General features: G+C 35.8%; 1 protein-coding gene across 1 annotated transcript in view; it reads left to right on the plus strand.

The window, feature by feature from the left end:
- LOC145287880 (uncharacterized) overlaps positions 1-14,572 on the plus strand; it is an 83,326-nt gene extending 68,754 nt beyond the window's left edge. Inside the window, exon 3 of the mRNA XM_080135792.1 lies at positions 13,495-14,572. Within this exon, the coding sequence (XP_079991918.1) occupies positions 13,495-14,407 (913 nt within the window). The 3' untranslated portion in view covers positions 14,408-14,572. The remainder of the gene's footprint in view (positions 1-13,494) is intronic.
- Positions 14,573-24,349: the final 9,777 nt, after the last annotated feature.

The following is a 24,349-nucleotide window of genomic DNA, read 5'->3' on the forward strand; positions in this document are numbered from 1 at the left end:
TCGATCCTGGCTCATTTCATCGGAGAAATATACATACATACATACACATACATACACACACGCACACACACACACACACATATATATATATATATATATATATATATATATATATATATATATATATAATTATCCCACTTCTTATGACTAGAAACTGTGTTAGAGAAGTATCTGTTAATTACTTTAGGAGTGAATCCTGTGCATAAACATAAACATAAACATAAACATAAACATAAACATAAACATATATCTAATTCGTATTTTCGTATCATTCGCACTACTGTCCTCATTTTGCATGCTATTTTCACAACGCTTCGGTCGATGTAACTTTCGACCTTCTTCAGATGTATTTTGTTGGACTCTTGAAGCTTCATGTCGAACTCGGGAATATGCATGGAATTTGGAACTGTATATTTTATTTAATCCACCGGCATGGCATGCTCTCGTTTCGTCAGCCATTACTCGGTAGAAGTCCTAAATAATTTGCAATTGTATTTTGAGTGTCGCCCGCACTGAGGACTACACTTTCGACCTTCAGACGAGGGTAACTTACAACTGAACTTTACCAATATTTTATCCACTACGCCATGCAAGATTGTATCGATGGAAACTTTGAGCGAATAGCACTGCATATGACAATAGTAATCCAAATAACCCAATAATACGATTTATCAATCCTTACTTCAAAAACTCAGAATCGTAAAACATATCTAACTTTATAAAAATCGAGATAAATTCTTTATCTCACATTCTCGACATCTGCGAGCAACGCAAAGTAGATAAAATTGAACTCTCATGACTTCGTTGGAAATTAATTGAAATGAGAAAAACTAAAAAAACATAGAGAGAGAACCTTATGTAGAAATGAGGATTATTTGGCAAGCTAAGCTTTCTTTATTCGCTGGATTCCGTTTTGTTGGCGTTCCTCAGCATGATAGAAGCAAGTTATCACTGAATGCGTTTTTGTGTCCGAATGTATGAGGAACATCTGATCATTCTGAAGGTATAAATGATGATACGTACTAAATTGTAAAGCAAGGGTTGGGCAATTAATAACCAGTTTATTCCTCAGTCAACACTGCTTGATTTGCAACGGCAAACTGAAGTCCAAAACGACTGCAAACAATACCGAGAGAGCACATACAACACCTGTTATTTCCAAATGGTTACCCATTTTAGTATTGACCTGGTTCAACGATGCTTAACTTCAGTGTTCTAACGGGAACCGGTGTGTGAACGTGATTATACCGTATATGATCATCACTTGATCATCACTGGAATGGCTACGTAAAGACTGACAACATCGCTAGTTAAAATAGCTTATCGGATCTAGTAAGACTCGAACACGTCAACCCCTTTTCTCGGATATTTTGTGAGAAATTTTACGCAGTGCTCTAATATCGTTTATCTTTGAAATCGCCTGTAAAAATAAGTAAACGTACAGTCAATACGTACTAAACGATTTTTAGTTGGTCTCAGATCTGTTTAATTTGTTATATACTATGGGGGCGGGCTTTTCAGTTAAGTCAAAATATATGTATTTACATATTGAAAAAGATATTAACTGAAATTATTTAAGCAACAAGAAAGTAAGCAAAGGATGATAAGTTTAAAAAACGAAAGTGTTTTATTTAAATAATTGACATTTACATAATTTTAAATAATTAGTGTAATTTTGCCATCAATTATAACCTGATATATTTTGTGGCTATTCGGGGAGTTCATATCTCTCAAATTAAATTTGCATTGTATACAATTGCTTGTTTTATAAATATATTTTAAAATCTCTATTGGATATAATTTTCAATAATATATATTTATATGAATTTAAAAGCGCTGTACATATCTAAATCGAATAATAAATAGAATTGATTTTTACTAATGTATTTTTAATCTATATTGAATATTTAATAGAATTTAATGACAAATATATGAATTTAAAAGCGCTATGAATAGATAAATCATACTATCAATGCGACGTCTATTTTTAAATTATTAATAAATCTTAAAAGCGAGATGAAAATAGCTAATGCATATATATTACCGGATGCATACTACTTGGAAGAAGCATGCTTTTTGAAAGAAATGTAGATTTTTTTTTTACTGGGAAGTCACTGTTTTGTTACATAGAGTTATCATTGAAGTTATCACTAGGGTTATCATAGAAGGGCACCAAATTGACGTTTGGTGTATAATATAAAAGGGAGGACCATAATTGTATTTGTTGTCATGGAATGATTATTATCAGAATGAAAGGAGATTATGCGTGTCATAAAAGAATTCCGTGTGCGTATGATCATCTAGTTTCATATGCGGTTGTGTGTGTTCATCTCTAATTGTTCATATGCTTTTGTGTGTGTGTGTGTGTGTGTGTGTGTGTGTGTGTGTGTTACATGCATTTTCTTCGACATACCTTACTTCATGTGTCGTCGATGTTGATCCATCTGGAATTCATCTTCTCTTGGAGGGAGACTGGTACCTGTTAGACGAAGATTTATCACTCCAAGACGATGAATTGGTTTTATAGTTTTTTATTTACCTTCCAGATGTCGACACAGAATATGGAAGTGCATCTTGCTTGCTTTGAACACGTCAGCGTCCCCCACCCCCAGTGAAGGGGAGGGAACAGCTAGTAAGCCGTCCGTCTTCTTCAAAGTCCAAATCCAGTCTCCAGATCTCGCCAACCTGACCACGTCACTCTACGTAATCTGGTCAGCTGACCCTCGGTTCTGGTAAACGTGTCTACACTCCACGTTTACTCACCTCTCTCTCTCTCTCTCTCTCTCTCTCTCTCTCTCTCTCTCTCTCTCAATCCATTCTGTAACAGTTTATTAAGGACCGAATGCCACTCGAGAATAAGTGTGAACGAGTGTTAGGTAGTTGGCGAGACAACAGCGTAATGGCTAGTGGTAGGAATTAGGTAGAATTTGATTATTTAAGAGGACAGCTCAGCAAGAACTTATTTACGTTGGGCTTAAAAGGACCGTGTTGTAAGCAACTGGAATGCAGCCCCGCAGTATAGAGTTCCACAAGCGAGAATGTTCTAGGAAAGAAACTTTGTTCATGGAATTTGTGTTTAGCTTTAGACAGATAGAGAGAAGGGAAAATTGTTAACAGTGGTTGTAGCGAGGCGGGTGTTTGTTATAAATTTTTTGCAGGGAGCGATCATAGATTGAAGCTCAGTCGAGCACGTAATGAACCACGATATTGAATTTTTTTTTTTACGTTTAACTTGTAATTCAAACTAGCGGGACCTGTGGAAATTCCACAGTGGACTCATTCATATGTAATATATTGATGTTGGCATTCTGTATATGTTCAGCGTAAATGGAGACGCTCTGATATTATTGTAGCTCTTTTGTTAAAACTGCAAAAGTAAGTCTAAAAAAGTTTAAAAGTCTAAAAGTCTAAAAGTCTGTAAAAAGTCTAAGCTAGCAGGGGCACCCGGCATAGCTCGGTCGTAAAGTACGTTTAAATGTGCAGATTTCGTATATATTATTATAGAGAAAATGTTCTATCGATTTTGATATATTATAAAGTTGCGATTTCAAAAATAAAAAATCTATCTATGTTCATCAGCTTGAATCGAAACCTAATCCCAAACTTTTAGATAGAGCAAAAATAGATTCGCAATATCCATTCTGTGGGAAAAGGGTTGTAAGGAGAAGAAAAAGAACACTACCTACTAGATTTTTAAACCGATTTTGAACCAAGGAAAGGGTTATCTGATGTAGCAACAGTATTCCACCTTACGACGTATTTGACTCTCGTACAGGTAGATGATTACGTCAGGGGTGAGATACCTTTTAGAGAGGTAGAATGATACAAACATTTTCGGCGATTGAATGTAACTCTTCGATTTCAGGTCAGGAGTGAAGGTCAGTCCGAGAAGCTTGGATGCTGTTGTTGTTGTTGTTGTTGTTGTTGTTGTTGTTGTTGTTGTTGTTGAGAATAATGCATTCATTTATTTCGAATGGATTAGATAGTTATTGTTGGAATTCGTTTAATCGACATCTTTTTTCGTTTGAATTCTATTTAGGAAGACACCGCGTAGGAACATGTAACCACGTGAAGGTTGCCAACATTTCTAAGTGAAATTATTTCTGAGGAACGAAGTGGATTCGAACGTGGCACATCCATATTGTCAGGCCGCGTCGTTAACTTCTAAGCCACTGTCACCTCTCTGGAGATGTTGCTTAGCCGATTTGTCCGATTTTATCATCCACGGGATTACACGTTGATGCTTTACCGAAATATGTCTTCGAGTGGTAACATACAATATAAAGTTAACCGACGTTTACTTGAATCGTGGGTTAGCCAAAATGTCCATTTTTTGTACATTTCTTATTTCGGCATAACCCCCATACGTTTATGAATGAAGAGATCTTGATTTTCCCTTCTTAACATTTCGCCGCTTAACTATACTCTGATTCTTTAATACTTACTTGGCACAGCCTGAGTAGCTTATATTCAGGTCAATCGAGAATATGTCCTCAGCATAGATTGATAGAGCCTTGGCCATTTTAGAGTAGAAAAGGACCTTGCATCTGACGGTCTGAAGTATAGTTCTGGTTTGACCCAAGAGCCTGGAATGATGGACATCCAGAACTGCACGGGACCAGCAGCATCTACTATTATATAAAAGGAACTTTGTGCGTGTGAGTGAGTTCCCTATGAACTCGAAAACGGGTAGGTCTATTTTTTTTTAATTTTACACAAAGGTACTTGATGTGTCTGACAGTGTTTTTACGTAGGTTTTGCACCAGAATGCGTTTGATAAATATGCAGTAACGATAACCGACAAAATCCGATTAAAGAAGGACGTCCGATTTCATACAATCTAACATCACAAGTGCATCGTAGATGTTTTATTACTGCGCAAGCAGAAGGCCTAGTCTGTAATCTTTTATAAGACAGGGACGCGTTCGTAATGTTTAGTTTTAGAGCACAACTGAACCACGATATTTGATTTTTTTTTTTTTTACGTTTAACTTGTAATTCAAACAAGCGGGACCTGTGGAAATTCCACAGTGGACTCATTCATATGTAATATATTGATGTTGGCATTCTGTATATGTTCAGCGTAAATGGAGACGCTCTGATATTATTGTAGCTCTTTTGTTAAAACTGCAAAAGTAAGTCTAAAAAAGTTTAAAAGTCTAAAAGTCTGTAAAAAGTCTAAGCTAGCAGGGGCACCCGGCATAGCTCGGTCGTAAAGTACGTTTAAATGTGCAGATTTCGTATATATTATTATAGAGAAAATGTTCTATCGATTTTGATATATTATAAAGTTGCGATTTCAAAAATAAAAAATCTATCTATGTTCATCAGCTTGAATCGAAACCTAATCCCAAACTTTTATTTATATATATATATATATATATATATATATAACTTTAGTTTCTTTAACTATAATCGAAATCGAAACAAAAACTTATGAAGAATTCTTGATAAAATTATTTCTAAAAATAGATCATTGGAGTGCCATTAGCTATAATCGAAACCGAAACCAAAACTTATGAGGAATTTTTGGTAAAATTATTTATTTAAAAAAAATAGATGACTTAAGCGCCATCATCTATAATCGAAACCGAAACCAAAACTTTTGAAGAATTCTTGGTAACATTATTTATTACAAGAAATGGAGGTACATAACAATTAAACGACCCGGATGTAAGCGTGACACACAAAAGAACACACACGCTGCCGTATTAATATATAGATAATGATTAAATAAAATCTTTTCATAAAATCAACAGTTCTTTGATAATGAGCATGAGCGTTCGAAATTAATGTTTCTGTTTATAGCACAATTGAACCGTGATGTTTGACTTTTGCATGTCAAACTTTAAATGAAGCCATTATTCACAGATAGTTTTATAAAAAATCAACAGTAGATTCTCCACGGTACAATGTAGATAACAATGTATTTTGGACTAAGTCACTGTGGGAAGGCATATGAATGTTCTTCCCGGAGAGGTGGGTCCTCTAACTAGAATAAGCAATCAAAAGATTTGATTAAAAAATGGGCAATTTCACCGATTTCGATGACAATAAAAGTATGGGAGGGTAAAACTTTTGTTGGTCCTCATTCAGTCCCGGGTAACATCAGGTCTTCCTGCTAGTACTGCACTAAACAGAAGAAAGTTCATTTTATAAAATGGCATAAACTCTGTTAATTTTGGTGCCGAGAGAATAAATCCTGCTGGTAGGAATTGTTGAAAATTCTTCAAGCAATGAGCCATGAAGATTTTAAATCTTTTCTCGTCTTTGGAATAAAATCGAAAACCAATGAGAGTTCTTCGATTTTTCTTCGGATGTTATTTTTTATTTTTTTTTTTTTTTCGATAAAAACTTATGAGATTATTTTTATCTGATAAACGATTATGTTTCTAAAAAAAATGCTTACTTCAGCTGTTTTTCTCATGGAAAAGTACATTCCTTTACTAGTTTTTCTTCTTTTTTTTTGTCAATTTTATTTTATAAATTTGAAAACTTAGCGAAATTTACAAATATATTTTAATGCAAAACATTTAACTATAATGCGTATGTATACACTGGCGAATGGATATTATGTAATTGTGCATACACACACACACGTTCTGATTGTCGAATACTGTTATGGCAGTTGATTATAACAAACACACTTACATGGCTACATAAATATCTTTGTTGATATCCATTTAACGGTTAATTCCTGGTGGCTGATGGAAAGAAAACTAGCTTGCAAAGCCAAGATTAGCTCAATGTGGGGGTGGGGTTAGTCATCTAGAGCTATAATAGATTAAAAGTGGGATAAATGAATTTAATTAATTAGAATAGGTATATTTACATATTCCAAGAAAAAACAAAAAACAACGGGATGGTGTAAGATCGTTTCAGAAACGATATAGTGATTATTTAGATATAATCTCTTCAAAAGCACAATGAGAGAGAAGGGGGTACTGCACACACACACACACACACGCACACATTTCATGATTCTTTGGGGGCACAGAATTTAAATATTGCAAGTAGTCCAACAGCACGTATCCAGCAAAATCAGAAACAGGACATACCGAGCAACGGAGTACGTGCTAACACATACGGGTCTTCAATAACTTACCATCTCATTAAAAACCAGTCATGTGCAGCGAACTTCAGCGCGAACTCATTTTCAATTCTGAGTCGTGCTCACTCAACATTCTCTCTAAAGATCTTGGAGACTATTCCCGTTCGGTTGAGGAGGCCTTCTCTCTGTAAACAGAAGGAATGCCTCTTAGGTTTGAGCGTGATTAACCTCTAGGATCTTCGAAAAATATCATAACGTTGCTTTATTTTAATTGCTCCCCCTTTTTCACCAAGGGACGGAACATAACGTAAGTTTTTTTTAAATAATGTACATATTTTCGATTGTTTCGTTTTAAATTACTCAATACAGCTTTGAGAAGGCGAGGGCGAAACAGGTCAGCTGACCCCCCCCCCCATTATTTTTCTTTCCTCTTCTTCTCCCCTTTGTCTTTATTTTTTTCAAACATGTTTTAGGCATTTTACTTTTAATCATGAATTATAAAAGTCTCCCCTTCATGATTTGCAATATATATATATATGTGTGTGTGTGTGTGTGTGTGTGTGTGTGTGTGTGTGTGTGTGTGTGTGTGTGTGTGTGTGTGTGCATAAACAAAATGTCCCAATAAAATGTATACACACTTTAAATTATCTCAACTAGCTACATGAATACGCTATGCCACGTTTCCAAGCGATGTTTAGGACTAAACAATGGTATTTCCTGTTCCAGTAACTTCTTTCCAGGACTGAAAGGTTATGGAACTCTCTTCCTGCTCACTGTTTTCCTTCTACCTACAGCCTTGGTCTTTTCAAGATTAAGGTCAATAGGCATCTCCTACCTTTGCAATAATCAGTTATCGTTCTTGTTAGCTCCTTACATCAAGTGGCTTCATGCCTTGTATGGAGCGATTTCCATTAAAAAAAAACTTCCAGCAGGATGGGGCACCTTCCCAAACCTATCTTGATTGTCACCTGCCAAACAATTTGGTAGGACAAAGAAAAAGTACCGAGTACTGACTCTACGCTCACCGGATTTGATCCCTATGGATTTTGAGGGGGAAAGCGGCATGTTAAATACAACGTTCACACCACAATACTAGCTACAATAAATGCAGCCATCGAGGGAGGTTGTGCCAACATACCAATTGAACGTTTAGGATTTAATCAGTGGGCGTTGTCAGTTGCTCGCGGACTACATTGGCCAATGATTTAGACACTTTCAATATTTAGCTGGTTGTTATATTTGTTCACGGTATTTTGATGTATGAAACCTTTCTTCGTTATAATAAATGGTTTTATGGACATTTAAAGAGTGTATGCATTTTATTCGGACACTATATATATATATATATATATATATATATATATATATATATATATAGAGAGAGAGAGAGAGAGAGAGAGAGAGAGAGGGACAGAGAGAGTATCAATAAAATATGAAACCAACAATATAAAAATATACACTGATGTCTATCGATTTATTCCTTTATTCAATAAAGATGATACATCAATTAGCGCTGTAGGATAAATAAAACGCCTTATACCATGGTATTTCGAAGCCTAATGCTTCTCATCAAAAGAGAAGAGAGAAAGCCAGGTAATATAATAGGAGTGCGGCGTCAAGCGATAACTACATTAGGAGCGAAATAATTGTGCAGTGAGGGGAGAATGGTAAAATATTTATACTGTTTGGGGAGATATAGGAGGACTATAGCTTTTATTATAAAATAAACGTAGGTGTATTCCACATATGCCTTGGCGGGTTCGATATATGTGAGCCTAGGCGCATCTATACCTTCAGGAAGAATATAGAAGTGATTGAAAAATGATGTTTATTTAATTATATGTATTTATAACTATAGATCATAACTATGGAAGGGGTTTGCTTGGGATAAGAGGACCTATACCAGGTCAGTATATATTAGTAGGAGCGTCAGAATTATAACTTAGTATTTAAATGAAATATAAATTATTAGAAATATTTAATATAATAAAAGATTAAAAGGTAAAATATAAAAAATACAAATGAATAAGATAGAGGATTAAAAATAAAAAGAAATAAGGGGCATACAATTATAAAATAGTATAAAATTATAATAAAAAAAATAATAAAAAGTACAAAATTATTAAATATAAAAGAATAAAAAAATAAATATAAAAAATATAAAAATAAGTATAAAAAGCCAAGTAAAATAAAATAAAAATACGAGAATAAGGGAAAAAAAATTACAATGAGAGAAAGTTCTTAAGTAGCAAAGGAGTTCTTTAGGTCCAAAAGTCTCCTCATATAGAATAGATCTTATTCTTATTCTTTTAACTCCCGCATATATATATATATATATATATATATATATATATATATATATATATATATATATATATATATATATATATATATATATATAATTATTAATTATTATGGCTATGTAAAGACCAAATTTAAACCTGTTCGAAAACATTCTTTATTTTAGATTGTGAAATTTTAAAAAAGATAAAAATGAATGCGTCAGCTGACCGGTTTCGAAGCTCGCTCAACCGAGCTAAAATCGAGCTTAATTACGTTTTAAAAAGAAAAGGGGAGAAACAATGAATCGGAGATGTAAAAGTCGGGGGGAAAATAGTAAGGAGGGAATTAATTTTTAAATAGAAACTAGATTAAGCCCTAAGAGATTCGGACCATCCAATTTTACCTTAATAATAAGCTCCAAACTCACTGTACTCACCATATTCAATTTTCCTGCTTTAGACATTAACTTAATAACATACTTTCACCTAAAAGTTAATAACATATGCTGTAAAGCTTAAATTTAACTAGAATAAATAAGTGTATGGTGGATTCTATCATAAAAAAACACTTCTCTACAGGAGGCAGATTAAAACAAAACAGATACAAACATAATAATCGCTCAAAAACAGAAAATTAAATTATGGTAACCTTACAGTTATTCTAATGTTTCATGAATACTGGCAACTTATTTTTCACAATTCAACATGTTAATATAAATGTATAAGTAAAAAAAAAATATATGCATAATGTCTTTCAACAACCGATAATCGCACAAGCATATAAAATTAAATCAACTTCCAAACATGATGCAATTCTGAAAAAAAAAAAAATACTAGAACCCTTGAATTTTTTTTTTTTTTTTACGATTCTGTTCTGGATCTGTGTCATGCTTCCACCGGTCAACGCTGTTTAACGGGTCCCGCTAGGAGATTTTATATATATATATATATATATATATATATATATATATATATATATATATATATATATATATATATATATATATATATATACAGTAATAAATAAACAATAGCAATTATATATATATATATATATATAGTCATCCACATACAGTACTGTTTCGCTGTTTCACAGCTCATCAGTGCGGCTTATATATATATATATATATATATATATATATATATATATATATATATATATATACAGTAATGATAATTAGTAGTAAATAGTTATATTCATAACTAGAAATAGGTTTAAGGCTCCCAAAATTTGTACTAGAACTGTCCGCAAGGACCCTGGAGAAGTGGTTAGAATACTTTGAAAAATCAATTGTAAACGTGATATTTTCCTGAATGTTGAAGATTTAATTCTCAGTGACCAAAAAATACAATTGCGAATTACTTAGGCCCTCTATCCAGTCATGGCTGACAGAACGAGAGCATGTTACCCCCGTAAAGTAAAGATTTCCGATCGCAATTCCGTCCAAATTCCCAAGTTCGATAGAAAAATTCCCGAGTTCGACAAGATACACCTGAAAGAAGGTCGGAGGTTGTTTCAACTGAAACGTTGCGAAAATGATACTCAAGATGAGAACCGTAGTCCGAAGATTCTAAATAATACGAATCTTAAACCTGGTTTCGAAGACATTCTTCAAGGCACTTTTTAATTACTTAGAGATGTTTTTAAGAGTTCTTTTTTTCTTGCCAAATTTTATCAAATATATGATTTAATTTGATAATATAAGAAAAGTGACCTAAAATATTTCTTCGCATCTTAAAATAGTTTCAAAGGCAGTTTGTCTTAAATTTTCTTAAAGATGCTTCTAAGAGTATTTATTTGTTTTTGTTTTTTGTTTGTTTTGTTAAGTGTTTTTTTTTGGGGGGGGGTCAATATTTTACTACCAAATTGTGTTTGTCATCCATATTGAATCTTAGTCTAAATTAGTTTTTGCATAGTTTTATCTTCGAATCACTACCAGAATTTCTTTGAAAATGACATGAGTAAAAGTCATCAGCATCTTTTTTTAAAGAACAAACAATTACGAAATCAAAGATGAAATAATTTAAGGGAGATATTATCCTCGCCAGTGACAAAGGTTTAAATTAAGGCTAGTCAATCGAAAAGAGGGGATGACATTCAAAAATATTGGTGAAAAAAGCGACCCCTCCCTGTAGAAAAGTGCCCAGTTGAGAGTGAAGGAATTAATTTTTTTGCCCAATTTTTCGATATTTGTTGTCCGAAGGGTCACGCTTAAAACAATACTGATCTTACGAAAATCCGTTGCCTCTGTCGAAAGTTTTAGGCAGACATACAAACATTTAAATGGATAGGTGAGATTTATATAATAGACTAGTGAGGGGTACCCGGCGTTGACCGGGTGTTTTTCGGTGTGTGTGGGATCGGGAAAACGAACGTTAAAAAACCCTGCTTAGCGATGGGGGGTACCCGGCGTTGCCCGAGTGTTTGGAGGGGGTAGGGTGTTAATGAAAACCTAAGAATAAGCGAAGTAAAAAAAGAAAACAGACAAACGAACCCGGGCGGTGGGGGGAGGGGGGTAATCAAAACATCGAAAAAAAAACACAAAAAACTAACGTAAGGCAAACGAACGATGTTAAATGTAAAAATCGAAAAAACAAAAACAAAAAACAAAACAGAAAAACGAACGTTAAAAAAAAACACGTGAAATGGCTTAAATAAGCCTGTTTCGATATTAAAATTTAAAAAATCGGTGGGTACCCGAGTGTTTTTGGGTGTGTGGTCGGGGGTGTTAATGAAAACCTAAGAATAAGCGAAGTAAAAAAAAAACAGAAAAACGAACGTTACGTGAAAAATGGCTTAAATAATACTGGTTCAATATTTATAAAATCGATAAAAAAAGACATCTCACACCACGATTCGAACCCAAAACTTTTAGATAATGAACCAACGCGCTGACTACCTGAGATAACACGATGTACATGAAGCGCAGTCAGTTCTTCAACTATTTAAACTAAATCAGGTCATGACGTCATCTGACGCATGCGTAGAACCGGTCGTCGTCATGAGAGGACGGTTTTTGTTGACCCCCCCTGTAGAAAATTGTCGCTTTCGGGGTGAAAAATTAGCGTTTTTGGCCAATTTTTCGATATTTTTCGGGCGAAGGATGGAGCTTCAATATGATACCGAGTTTGTGACTTTTTTTTCTGTCTGTCGAAAGTTTTTTACGGACACGCAAACACATATACATACAAACATACATACATACATACACACATTTTCGCTTTATATATATAGATGTCTATGAAAATAGAAAGGGTAGACCGTGGATGTTAGATCATTTTTCAATTGTGTAGGTTTGTTTTATTAGTGACAAGACGATTCCAGGACAATTACCAATTCTGTTTTCAACATGCAACCGCTTTTTTTTTTCGTTTTTGTTTTTTTTTGGGGGGGGAGGGGGGTTGGGGGTTTTTGTTTTTGTTTTTGTTTTTGTTTCTTTGTTTTTTTTTGTTTTTGTTTTGTTTTTGTTTTGTTTTTTGGTTTTTGGTTTTTGTTTTGTTTTTTGTTTCGTTTTTGCTTTATTTTGTTTTTTGTTTTATTTTGTTTTTGTTTCGTTTTTGTTTTTGTTTTGTTTTGTTTTTGTTTTTGTTTTTGTTTTGTTTTTGTTTTTGTTTTGTATTGTTTTTTGTTTTTGTTTAGTTTTTGTTTTGTTTTGTTTTTTGTTTTTGTTTTTGTTTTTTTTTTGTTTTTTTTTTGTTTTTTGTTTTTGTTTTTTTTTTGTTTTTGTTTTATTTTGCTTTTGTTTATTGTTTTTTGAAGCGTTTTCTTTATCGACCTATGCGTCATTTAATACCAACAGTAGTGACGTTAGCGGATAAACGAGACTTAACGAACAGGCCTTCTTTACAGAAGTCATGACAGTAGCTTTTCATTGTCCTATGTCACTAAAGGTTTAGTATATTATGGTTATTGCTGCTACTGTGATCTATAGAAGTTTAAACATGCTTTTTCCATCATACGATCTTATAAATAAGGCAAATCACACCATGCTATTATATCATTTCTTATTCACATCCGTCTCGATGAAACCGAATTGAGTTTTGTTGATTTAAAACGCATTAAATATTTTCCTTTAACGTTATTGAAGTATTTTTATGTATTTAAAATAGTCCACAATGAGCAAGATGATAATTTTATTTTATTTTTTTATTTATTTACAGATTAAGCGAAGATCACGTCGAGAAAAGATCGCTTGATCCCCTCGCAAGTGGACTGATAGGTAAACGAACAGTTGAAGACGAGAAAGAAGAAGAAAAGTCAAAACGACAGTTCGATCATTTAGCAAGCGGTCTAATCGGAAAGCGGCCATTCGATTCTTTGGCTAATGGTTTAATTGGAAAACGACCATTCGATTCTTTGGCTAATGGTTTAATTGGAAAACGACCATTCGATTCTTTGGCTAATGGCTTGATTGGAAAGCGACAGTTCGACCATTTAGCAAGCGGTCTAATTGGAAAACGACCATTCGATTCTTTGGCTAATGGTTTAATTGGAAAACGACCATTCGATTCTTTGGCTAATGGTTTAATTGGAAAGCGACAGTTCGATCATTTAGCAAGCGGTCTAATCGGGAAGCGACCTTTTGATTCTTTGGCTAATGGTTTAATTGGAAAACGACCATTCGATTCTTTGGCTAATGGTTTAATTGGAAAACGACCATTTGACCAATTGGCAAGTGGACTTATTGGTAAACGACCATTCGATTCATTGGCTAACGGTCTCATCGGGAAACGTTCTTTTGATCATTTGGCTAGTGGTCTTATTGGAAAACGATCGTTCGATCCATTGGCTAGTGGTCTAATCGGGAAGAGACCTTTTGATTCCTTAGCTAGTGGACTTATCGGTAAAAGGCCATTCGATTCTTTAGCTAACGGTCTTATCGGAAAACGATCTTTTGACCACCTGGCTAGCGGACTTATTGGTAAACGACCTTTTGATTCCTTGGCTAATGGGTTGATTGGAAAACGACCATTTGACCCTTTGGCTAGTGGACTTATTGGAAAACGGGACTATGATAATGAGATGGAAGACAAACAATCATTTATTCCATTTGATTGGAAAGAAAAACTTTAACCCTTTGGCCAGTGGACTCATCGGGAAACGTCGCTGATTGTATAGGAACTTTTTTAAAAAAAGATCTTTTTGTTGTTATTTTATCAATACAAACCTAAAATAAAAACGGATAATGCATTATGAAAATTGCAACGTTATCTATTAATAAATATTCGTTTCATTCCATTATTTTTATTGTGTTTTTTGGCAGTCTTCACAAACATATCCATTCTTATTATATGTTATAAAAAAAAAGCAAAAGAAAATTTCGAAACTATTATTTATTTTTAAGTTTTCACAACACAATCGGTAATAATCCAATGATTTATTGACAAATATTCACACACAAACTCACTCAACTCTTCCCTCGCACTTGTTTATTCTTTTATTGAATTGCAACAAACATCTGTTCGATATTTCGTCCGGATTTTGTTTTTGTTTGTTTGTTTGTTTTTGTTTTGTTTTTGTTTTTTGGGTTTTTTTTTGTTCTGTTGTTGTGAATAAAGTTGAATTTATATTACTTGAAACATATTGCATATGTTCATTTCTTTCTATCTAAGAAAATAAAGAACAAGGCGAAAATATAACTTCCAATTCTACGTTTCTTTTTGTTTTGGTGCTGTAAAGACCCGGGGAAAATACAACTCAGTGGAAACAAAATATATTGAACAGAAAGTAAATATAACAATTGAAGAGAGTGGGTATACGTCAGCTCGACTGGCACGAGTGCCAGACTCGAACTTAACCGAGTTAACACTGAGAAAATATGTGTCATCAATTATGCCGAGACATATTTTCTCAATGTTTATAGGTAAAAGAGTTCATTTTTATCCGTAGGGTGGACACACCATAACACTTTTATTCTAAGGGCTTAAAAATGTAGGGAATTCTTGAAAGAGCGTTTGGCATCGTTTCTAAAATTTAGTACATGGGAAACAACGCAAGAAGTATTATGTTTGGGGGGTGCATTATCCTCGATTCTACAATAAAGAGAAATATATTGAGAAACTTGCTTGCTTCTGATTTGAGTATTTTAGATGGTGTGTGGAAGGGTAAATAAGACCAGAAGTTTTGGAACAAAGGGAATAGAGGGAGGAAAACAGTGGGGGGGGAGAATAATGGCGTAAATAATTAATGACGAAAAACAGTAATACATTCTGGAAAGACTTTTGATTGGAAGTTTTGTGGCTGGAATTTTCGCCATCGGTCTGTTTCAGTTGCTACTATTTCAATTTTGCGATTTACTTTGAAGGTTAAATTATTGTTGGATGTTATTTATAAATATTTCCAAGAATGCATTCGAACTTTTTTTGTTGTTTGTTTCATAGATAAACTTTATCGAGGGTTCAACTAAGTTTAATTTGTTTTTGAAATTTTCTATTTGTGTGTTTTTAGAAAGAAAATTAGAATGTGTTCAATATCTAAGATATTCAGTGTTTGGGGTGAATCTGAATTTGAATGGGACAAATTCTATGAATTATAACACAAAGAACACTAGTACTACACTATGATGATTACCTATAGAAGTTTTTGTAACATTTTTATAAACTGAAAAATGTTCAACAAACGTGAAATTTGTTACACGAAGAGTACCACATGATAGCGCATGAGACACACATGCGTTTTACTACAAACACGTGCCAGCTGACCCTGTTAGTTATAGTTTAATTTGTTGGTTATTAAAAGATTTTATTAAGGATAGAATTTCGTTCACAAAAGGGGAGAGACTGAAAATTTCTCCCCTATAAAATATAAGTTAAAACTAACTTCTTTTTACTTAGTTTCCTTACTTGATTTAAGATTGGTCGACAAACGGACCGGTCTCTGAGATTTCTACATTGTCGGCACGTGCTGTCTCTTGGCTTCCCCGACGCAAAAACTGCCTCGAATCTCTATGTTGAACACAATTCTATATCTGCTTCTCACGTTGTTTTACCTAGGGAGCTAACCCTTGACACTTATTGTCTCACTCGCTGGGCGCACTGAGTTCATCGACGCTCACCGCCAGGCCGTGCTGGCTATGCACTTAATAAAACGCTCTTGAAACTCCTACTTGCTGACTTAATCTCCGCCTACCAACGTAAGGCCCCAATATATAACCGTTTTATTTATAGAAATTATTGTTAATTTGAAAATAAGCCATATAAGTGATAAGTCTAACTATTTCTATTCGAGTGTTCGGAGGAAAACGTTTAATTATTGTTATTCATTTGGGGGTCTATATAGAGTAAATTTCAAAACATTTATTAACGAGAACGTTACTACACAAAGATATCATATTTAAACTGTTTTTAATTTTGTTTTTCACATTAATACGGTTTTATTTTTTTTAATAAGTCCCGAGAGTTTTTATGTGGGAATTGTTGATAGTGCCTGTTTGTGGGTTTTAATATTAGCTATGGTTCGTACCATTCTATGAGTAGTACTATCAATGCCAAATTGTTTGGTCCGCACTGACATTTTAGTCTGCATTGAGTTCTCCTATTCATTAACATGAGGATTTCAGATGTTTACATGCGAAGTTAGGCAAGGTTTCACCGAGAACGCACAAATGAATAGCACAGACGCAACGATTAATCTGCAGTTCCTGGCTTGAAACATCCTTGCTTAACACATGCAGAAGCAAAGACGATCAGAGGACGACGAATCCTGGTGCTAACTCCTCCTGAATTTTCACCACAGCCCTGTTAGCCGGTTAGCCCTTGCACTACCGTACTATCATCACTCCTACCACACTGAGGACATGTTATATTTTAGGAAGGGAGTGTGTAACCTTATTCAACATGTTGTAGCCTCAGTCGTAAAGTAGACAAAGAATAGAAAATAATTACAACTTGCTTTTCCTTGTTGTAACAACGCGATTTATTCTCCGGCCACGCGTGACTTCGTTACGGCCGTGACGTCACCCACCTGATAGTTCTCTCTAACGTGCTCTCCCTTTCTCCTCTTTAAAGTTTTTCTTTTTCCTTACCGTGACTTCATTTCGCATGTATTTGCATAAGCACATCTATCCTCTGTGACAATTGTTCCTGATGACGATTAAAGCTTTTGCAGTTCTTGTATTGTAGTATCAGCGTCCTCATACATACAGCGTCTGGTATTCCCAAATTGTCACATTCTGGCACTGACCAGACCAACCGTTGCTTAACTTCAGTGACCTAAAACCGGTGTGTTAGCGTTATTGTGTCATAGACGTTTGTAGGATTTAACAAAAAAAATAGACTTCGTAGCTTAGTGGGGGATGCCCTTTTCTCTTCCCTGCCATCTTCTTTGTCCTTCAGTCCCCATTTCCAATGAGTGATTTTTCTGACAAAGGGTGAAGAAAAGGCTGTTTTTCAGGTCGGTAGTACTTTGTAAAGAGTAGCCTGAGATGTCGGAAAATTTATATTTCTATGTCTATCCTTGTGGTCATGTCACTAGTAAGGGTGCTGGAGGTAAACGTTTCATCTGGGCTGACGTTACCCGCCTGATAGTCAGGGACCCGAACCTTGGATTAACCATTAAGGAGGCTGTCCTATCAGCAGGTGTAAAGTACTGGGGCTGCTATATTGCCATTTGGTGAATGGATTCTGGACCATACAGTAGTTTCTGGTAGGGCCTCTCGATGCCATACTAGTGGGTAATTGTTACGGCTTTACCTTATCATGTGCCACAAAAGAAAATAAATTTTCTTGTCTTTTTCTCTCTTATTTTCCCTCTCTGTCCTGCTCCAACCAAGTCTACCGATCTGCTCCACAAACCCCAAAACCTCAATCATGACAAATCTCCAAAACAGAAACGCGAATAAACCTAGAACCCCATCCACCAACGTAGACACCTACTACCAGGTCTCCTTCTACAACATCAGGGGTCTACGTTCCAACCTTCCAGAGGTTGAAACACAATTACAGGAGACGAAACCGGACATATTCTTTCTAAGTGAAACTGGCATAGGGCCAACCACTTCTCTAGAAGAATTCATAATTAAAGGTTACTCCAACTTAACATCTAAATCTGACCCCCAAGATCGCCATGGGTATGAAATATGTGCCTACATCAAAGATGGCTTTCCATGTGGTAGGGATATCTCCAGAGAAGACCCTAATTTACCTTATACGTGCTGTCGGGTTGCACTAGCTTACACCACTGCATTTATATCTGCCCTCTATCGCCCCCACAACAGTGGAGTTACTATCTTTAAGAGCATATCTCAGAAAATTGACTACATCCTGTCTGCTCATTCTTCGGCTAACATTCACATTTGCGGTGACTTCAATGTCCATAATGTGGAATGGCTGACTCACTCAAATAAAACCGATGACGAGGGGAGGTTTTGTCACGATTTTGCCATTGCCTATGACCTCACTCAGATTGTTCACGAACCCACCCGTGTGCCCGATACACCCGGTCAATATGCAAGCCTTCTAGACCTTTTCCTCACAACTTCCCCTGAACTGTGTTCATGTTCCGTTCTATCTCCTCTGGGATCCTCTGATCACTCTGTTGTAGCAGTTAAGATAAAAATGAAATGTAATAAGTCTTCAGACGTACCTCTCCACCGTACTGTATATCGATATTCTATGGCTGACTGGGATAGCTTCTGTACATTCATATCTGACCTACCTCTGTATTCCATGTTTAAAAAGGATGTGTCCTTTATAGTATCAGACCTGACCGAATCGTTAATTATAGGCATAGACCAATTCATACCATCGAAAAAATTCCAACAAAAACCTAAAAGCCAGTTCTCCCCTGAATGTGCTGCTGCCATCGCGCACAGAAATCACTTTTTCCATAGCTACCAACGTAATAGATGCACTGAGACTAAAGCTGCTTTCAGGACTGCCAGCAACCACTGTAAAAGAGTAATAAAACATGCAAGAGAGCTTTATGCTCAGTCTGTTAAATCCAAAGTAGCAGATCAGCGGCTTGGTTCCCACCAGTTCTGGCAAATAGCAAACAAGATCCTGAACAGAAGTGTGCGTTCTATCCCAACTATCATCAGTGGACCTGAGGTCATCTCGTCAGCATCAGACAAGGTCAGACTATTTGCCAAGAACTTTGCAGCTAATTCTACCCTATGCGACAATGACCATCAACTCCCTGTATTTCCTCCTATAACAGACAACACGCTATGCAACATAAAAATATCTGTGCGTGAGGTCGCCAAGCTAATCAAGAACCTTGATTCCAGTAAAGCAACTGGCCCTGATAGCATTCCAGTTATAGTGCTGAAAAAGCTCCAACCAGAACTTGCCCCCATACTTACAAAACTGTTTAAGCGTTGCCTTAAGGATAAATGCTTTCCAACACCCTGGAAAACCTCATCAGTATGTCCCGTATTTAAGAATTCAGGTGAAAAGTCATCTCCCTCTCAGTACAGACCAATATGTCTCCTATGTGTCATGAGTAAGTTGCTGGAATCCATATTAAATAAAAAAGTAGTCAACCACCTCAACAGAAACAGCCTTCTTAGTGACACGCAATATGGTTTCCGCTCTGCAAGATCTATAGCAGATGTGCTAACGGTTATATCACACAGGATTAGTGAATCTCTTGACAAAGATTTCCTTTCTAGGGCAATTGCTCTTGACATGTCGAAGGCCTTCGATAAGGTATGGCATAAGGGCCTACTTCACAAGATTTCCAGCTACGGTATTACTGGAAATGTTTTCTCAATCATTAAATCATTTCTCTCAGATAGGTTCATAAGAGTAGTGGTTGTTGGCAGAAATCAGAGGCCCACAGTATTAATGCTGGAGTCCCTCAGGGGTCCATCCTGGGTCCAACTCTCTTCCTGATCCACATCAATGATCTCCCAAAACACATACTTAAATCATTCGTTGACATCTATGCTGATGACACGACCATCTATGGCAACGCATCAAAGGCCGTAAATGACAAAGTTCTCTCTAATCCTCTCTCCTCTGATCTTGAGTACGTGGTACAATGGGGGAAGAGGTGGCTGGTCACTTTTAATGCATCCAAAACCAAGCTTCTATCTTTACATCATCAACGCTCTGATCCCCATCTGACATCAAGTGAAATGGATGGCTCTCATCTTGGAGAGGCTCCATGTTTTGACAAGCTTCTGGGTTTGACCTTTACTCCTGATCTAAAATGGAACACGTACATCAAATCTGCTGCCAGGGACGCTGGGAAAATGGTGGGATCCTTCTACCGCTCCAGAAGATATCTCACTACTGATGCAATTCTCTATCTGTATAAAAGCCAAGTACGTCCAAGGATGGAGTACTGCTGCCACATCTGGGCAGGAGCTGCTAAAAACAGCCTATCCTGCCTTGACAGAGTACAAAATACACTTCGGGGTTTAGTGGGGGATGCCCTTTTCTCTTCCCTGTAACCTCTCTCCTACAGAAGAGACGTTGCAAGCCTGTCTTTGTTTTATCGCTATTTCTATGGCAGGTGCTCGTCTGAGCTCCAATCCCTCGTCCCCCTCGCCAATCTTTCACAAGAAACACCCGTCTGGCTGAAACTACTGCCAATAATTTTCCCCACACTTTATCTGTGCCTAAATCCAAACGTAGATTCCATGAGCAAAGCTTCTTTCTTAGAACTGCACACCAATGGAACTTTTTGCCGCTTGCCTGTTTCCCACCTGACTACAACTTGGGTATCTTCAAATCCAACATAAACAAACTCCTGACAAACCGCCCCCTTAAGTAAGACACTCTATCAAAACCCCGAATACTAACGATTACTACAATACTATCTCATTTATTACTGTACACGCAATAACACTTATCCCTGAGTGGCCTTCGGGCCTTGATAAGTGGTGACCCCCATGTAGAAAAAAAAACCTGTTTCACACAGAAGTGACGTTGCGAGCCTCTCTGCTTTATTGTTATTTTCATGGCAAGTGCTCATCTGAGCTTCAATCTATGGTCCCCTCGCCAAACTGTCACGAAAAACACTCGTCTGGCCGAACCACTATCAATAATTTCCCATACTCTTTATTTGTGCCTAAACTTAAATCTAGATCCCACGAACAAAGCTTCTTTCTTATAACTGCACGCCTGGGGAACCCTCTTCCGTTTGCCTACTTTCGAGCTGACTACAATTTGATTGTCTTCAAGTCCAACGTAAACAAGTTCTTGATGAACCGTCCCCCTAAGTAATCCGATTTACAAACTTCCCACTACTTATGTTTACTATGCTATAATCACATTGACTAATGTGATATTATATCTTCGTATATTAATTTATGTGATTAAATGAAGTGGTCATATATATATATATATATATATATATATATATATATAAACTAGCAAAAGTACCCGTCGTTGACTGGGTTCAAAAACAGCCTACAGAAAATGGACTCTGATTTATGAAAGTATGATAGGTTATGAAAAGGAAGGGTTGTAAGTTTGGGTTGAATTTGGGGGTATCAAAACCAAAGCAAAATATGATGAAAATAAAAATAAAATAGATAAACCCCATAATTTATTATACCATACCTGTTCACACTGAAACACTTATCACAATATTCTGTGGATCAATATTAAAAAACCTTGTTAAACTTTGTGACATATTTCCATTCTATGGAGGTCAGGTGCAAACGAACACCCCATAATTTTATTATACCATATTTCTTCAAACTGAAACATAATTATCAAAGTATACTTACGCAGATAGATATGAAAAGTCTTTATTAAAGTGTGTGCCTATTTCCATTCTATGGAGGCTAGGCGCGAACGCAGACCCCACAGTTTTATTATCCCATCCCTATTTAAGTTAAAACATCCTTATCAAAGTATTCTCATGTACATCTATATCAAAAACACTTGTAAACGTTTTTTTTTAATCTTTAATTTTTTTATTTTCATACTTTGTCGACCAGGCGCGAACGCAGACCCCACAACTTTAATGAACCACTGTTCTGCCAGATAAAGTATACCCATTCCTGTGTCTCAATACATCTTCTATTATTATATGTAATCGTTTTTTTTTAAATAGTCAACCATATAGGAGCCTATTCGTGACCACACACACACACACACACACACACACACACACACATACACATTCAGCTTTATATATATATATATATATATATATATATATATATATATATATAGTTGGATGATTTTCTCGAGAACAACAGTTTGGAGGGGAATCGTACAGTTTATAATCAGAAAACGAAATTTTGCTAATTGTTTTTGTTGTGTTTTTGTTTTTGTTTTTTTTTTTTTTATGTCACCAAATTTATAAAACCAAAGAAATAAGGTAAATGCTGACTTTATATATAAGATAATAATACGGTTTTTATTTCCTTATTTTACAGTATAAATTTTCCGTAACAACAGTGCTACATTACATCTCACCCAAATAAGAGGAGGCACTGCCTGGGAGGGTGGTGTCATTATCACAATGACCAAAGTTACTTTCCTAGAAATACCTGTTTGTATAAAAAAAAAAATACTGCGGGGCTACTTCCCAGCTGACTATAAATTGCCGTTTTCAAGTCTAATATAAACAAGTTCCAGTGGAGCCGTCCTATTAAATAAACAATACATTATACAAGTTCCACCATTATTGATCATCACGGTGTTGTTTCACCGGCTATTTTAAACTCATTAGCCCTTATCCTTGATAGTCGGTGATACTCCTCCCTAGTAAAAATAAAAGTGAATTGATCGTAGGAAGACAGGTCATTATTCTGAAATAGTAAAGTAGCTAAACTGAATGTGATAGTATAATTTCGGCTTAAGATACCAAATCTTTGTCATCAATAAATTAGCCATATTATCTGCTAGTAGATATTGAGCTTTCTTATAAAGAGAATGATGCGGCAGCATCATGTTTGCATTAAAAACATTAAGATAAACTAAAATAAAGTCATTTAAAACTCTTTAATTCAGGATGCTTTATATTGCTAATGATACTGTTATACATACAATAAATATAGAATATACTTAAATAAATAGTAAAGAAATTTGGTTGTTAAGTTGCCGGTAAAGTTTCGCCGGCAACATACCAACCTAATTTCTTGCTGATGGCCTAGCATTACTAACTGGGGAAATTGGTCATGCCCAAGAAGTCCTAAGCCAACTGGAAGAGGAAGCGCGATTGGTAGGTTTGTACTGTAATGCCAAGAAAACAATCACGTTGGCCAAACTGCAGTGAAAGCACTTGATGGGACTCTGCTCATGGGAAGATATGGTCATCCACTCTCTCAGAAAAGTTGAAAGTAAGGCTCTTTGTTGCCACAGTAGAAACAGTTTTTCTCTATGGCACTGGGGCATGGAATCTTACAAATACGCTGAAGAAGAGACTGGATGGCTGTTACACACGGATATTCAGGATGGTCCTCAGTACATCATGGAGGAGCCACGCAGCAAACCAACAGCTTTATGGTGACCTACCACTAGTTTCACTGAAAGTACAGCAGAGAAGGGTGAGAGTAGCCGGTCACTGGATGAGACACAGCGAAGAGGAAGTCAGCAAGCTAGTTCTCTGGGTACCAACAGATGGACACCCAAACAGTGATAGAAGAAGAATAACATACATTGACAACCTGCTACAGGATACAGGATTGGAAAGTGTCATGCAAGATCGAGAGAACTGAAGAAGTCGTGTAGATTCGGTGGTGAAGCGTCCCGAAAGACGACGGAGATGAGAAGATAAGATGAGATGTTGCCTGTGTATTATAAAACATTATGCACCCGTATTGTCGTTTTGGACCAAAGTTACTATTTGTCTGTGGATATAATCACTCAGATGCCGACGTTTAGTTTTAGTAAAGGTTTATTACAAAAAGTATAGTCATATAACCAATCAGAGAGATGGGTTATTTCGTACGTGTGAGGGAGAGAGAGAAAGACAGATAGATAGATAGATAGATAGATAGATAGATAGATAGATAGCGCATGAGATACATACATTTTAACAATATTCTTGATTAGTTAGTTCTGCTACACCTAGTTATATTTTACGTGCTTTTCCGTCTTCCCTTGATGTCAC

The sequence above is a fragment of the Euprymna scolopes genome, chromosome 11 (genome assembly GCF_053919585.1).
Source record: "Euprymna scolopes isolate OS-2025 chromosome 11, ASM5391958v1, whole genome shotgun sequence".
NCBI lineage: Eukaryota > Metazoa > Mollusca > Cephalopoda > Sepiida > Sepiolidae > Euprymna > Euprymna scolopes.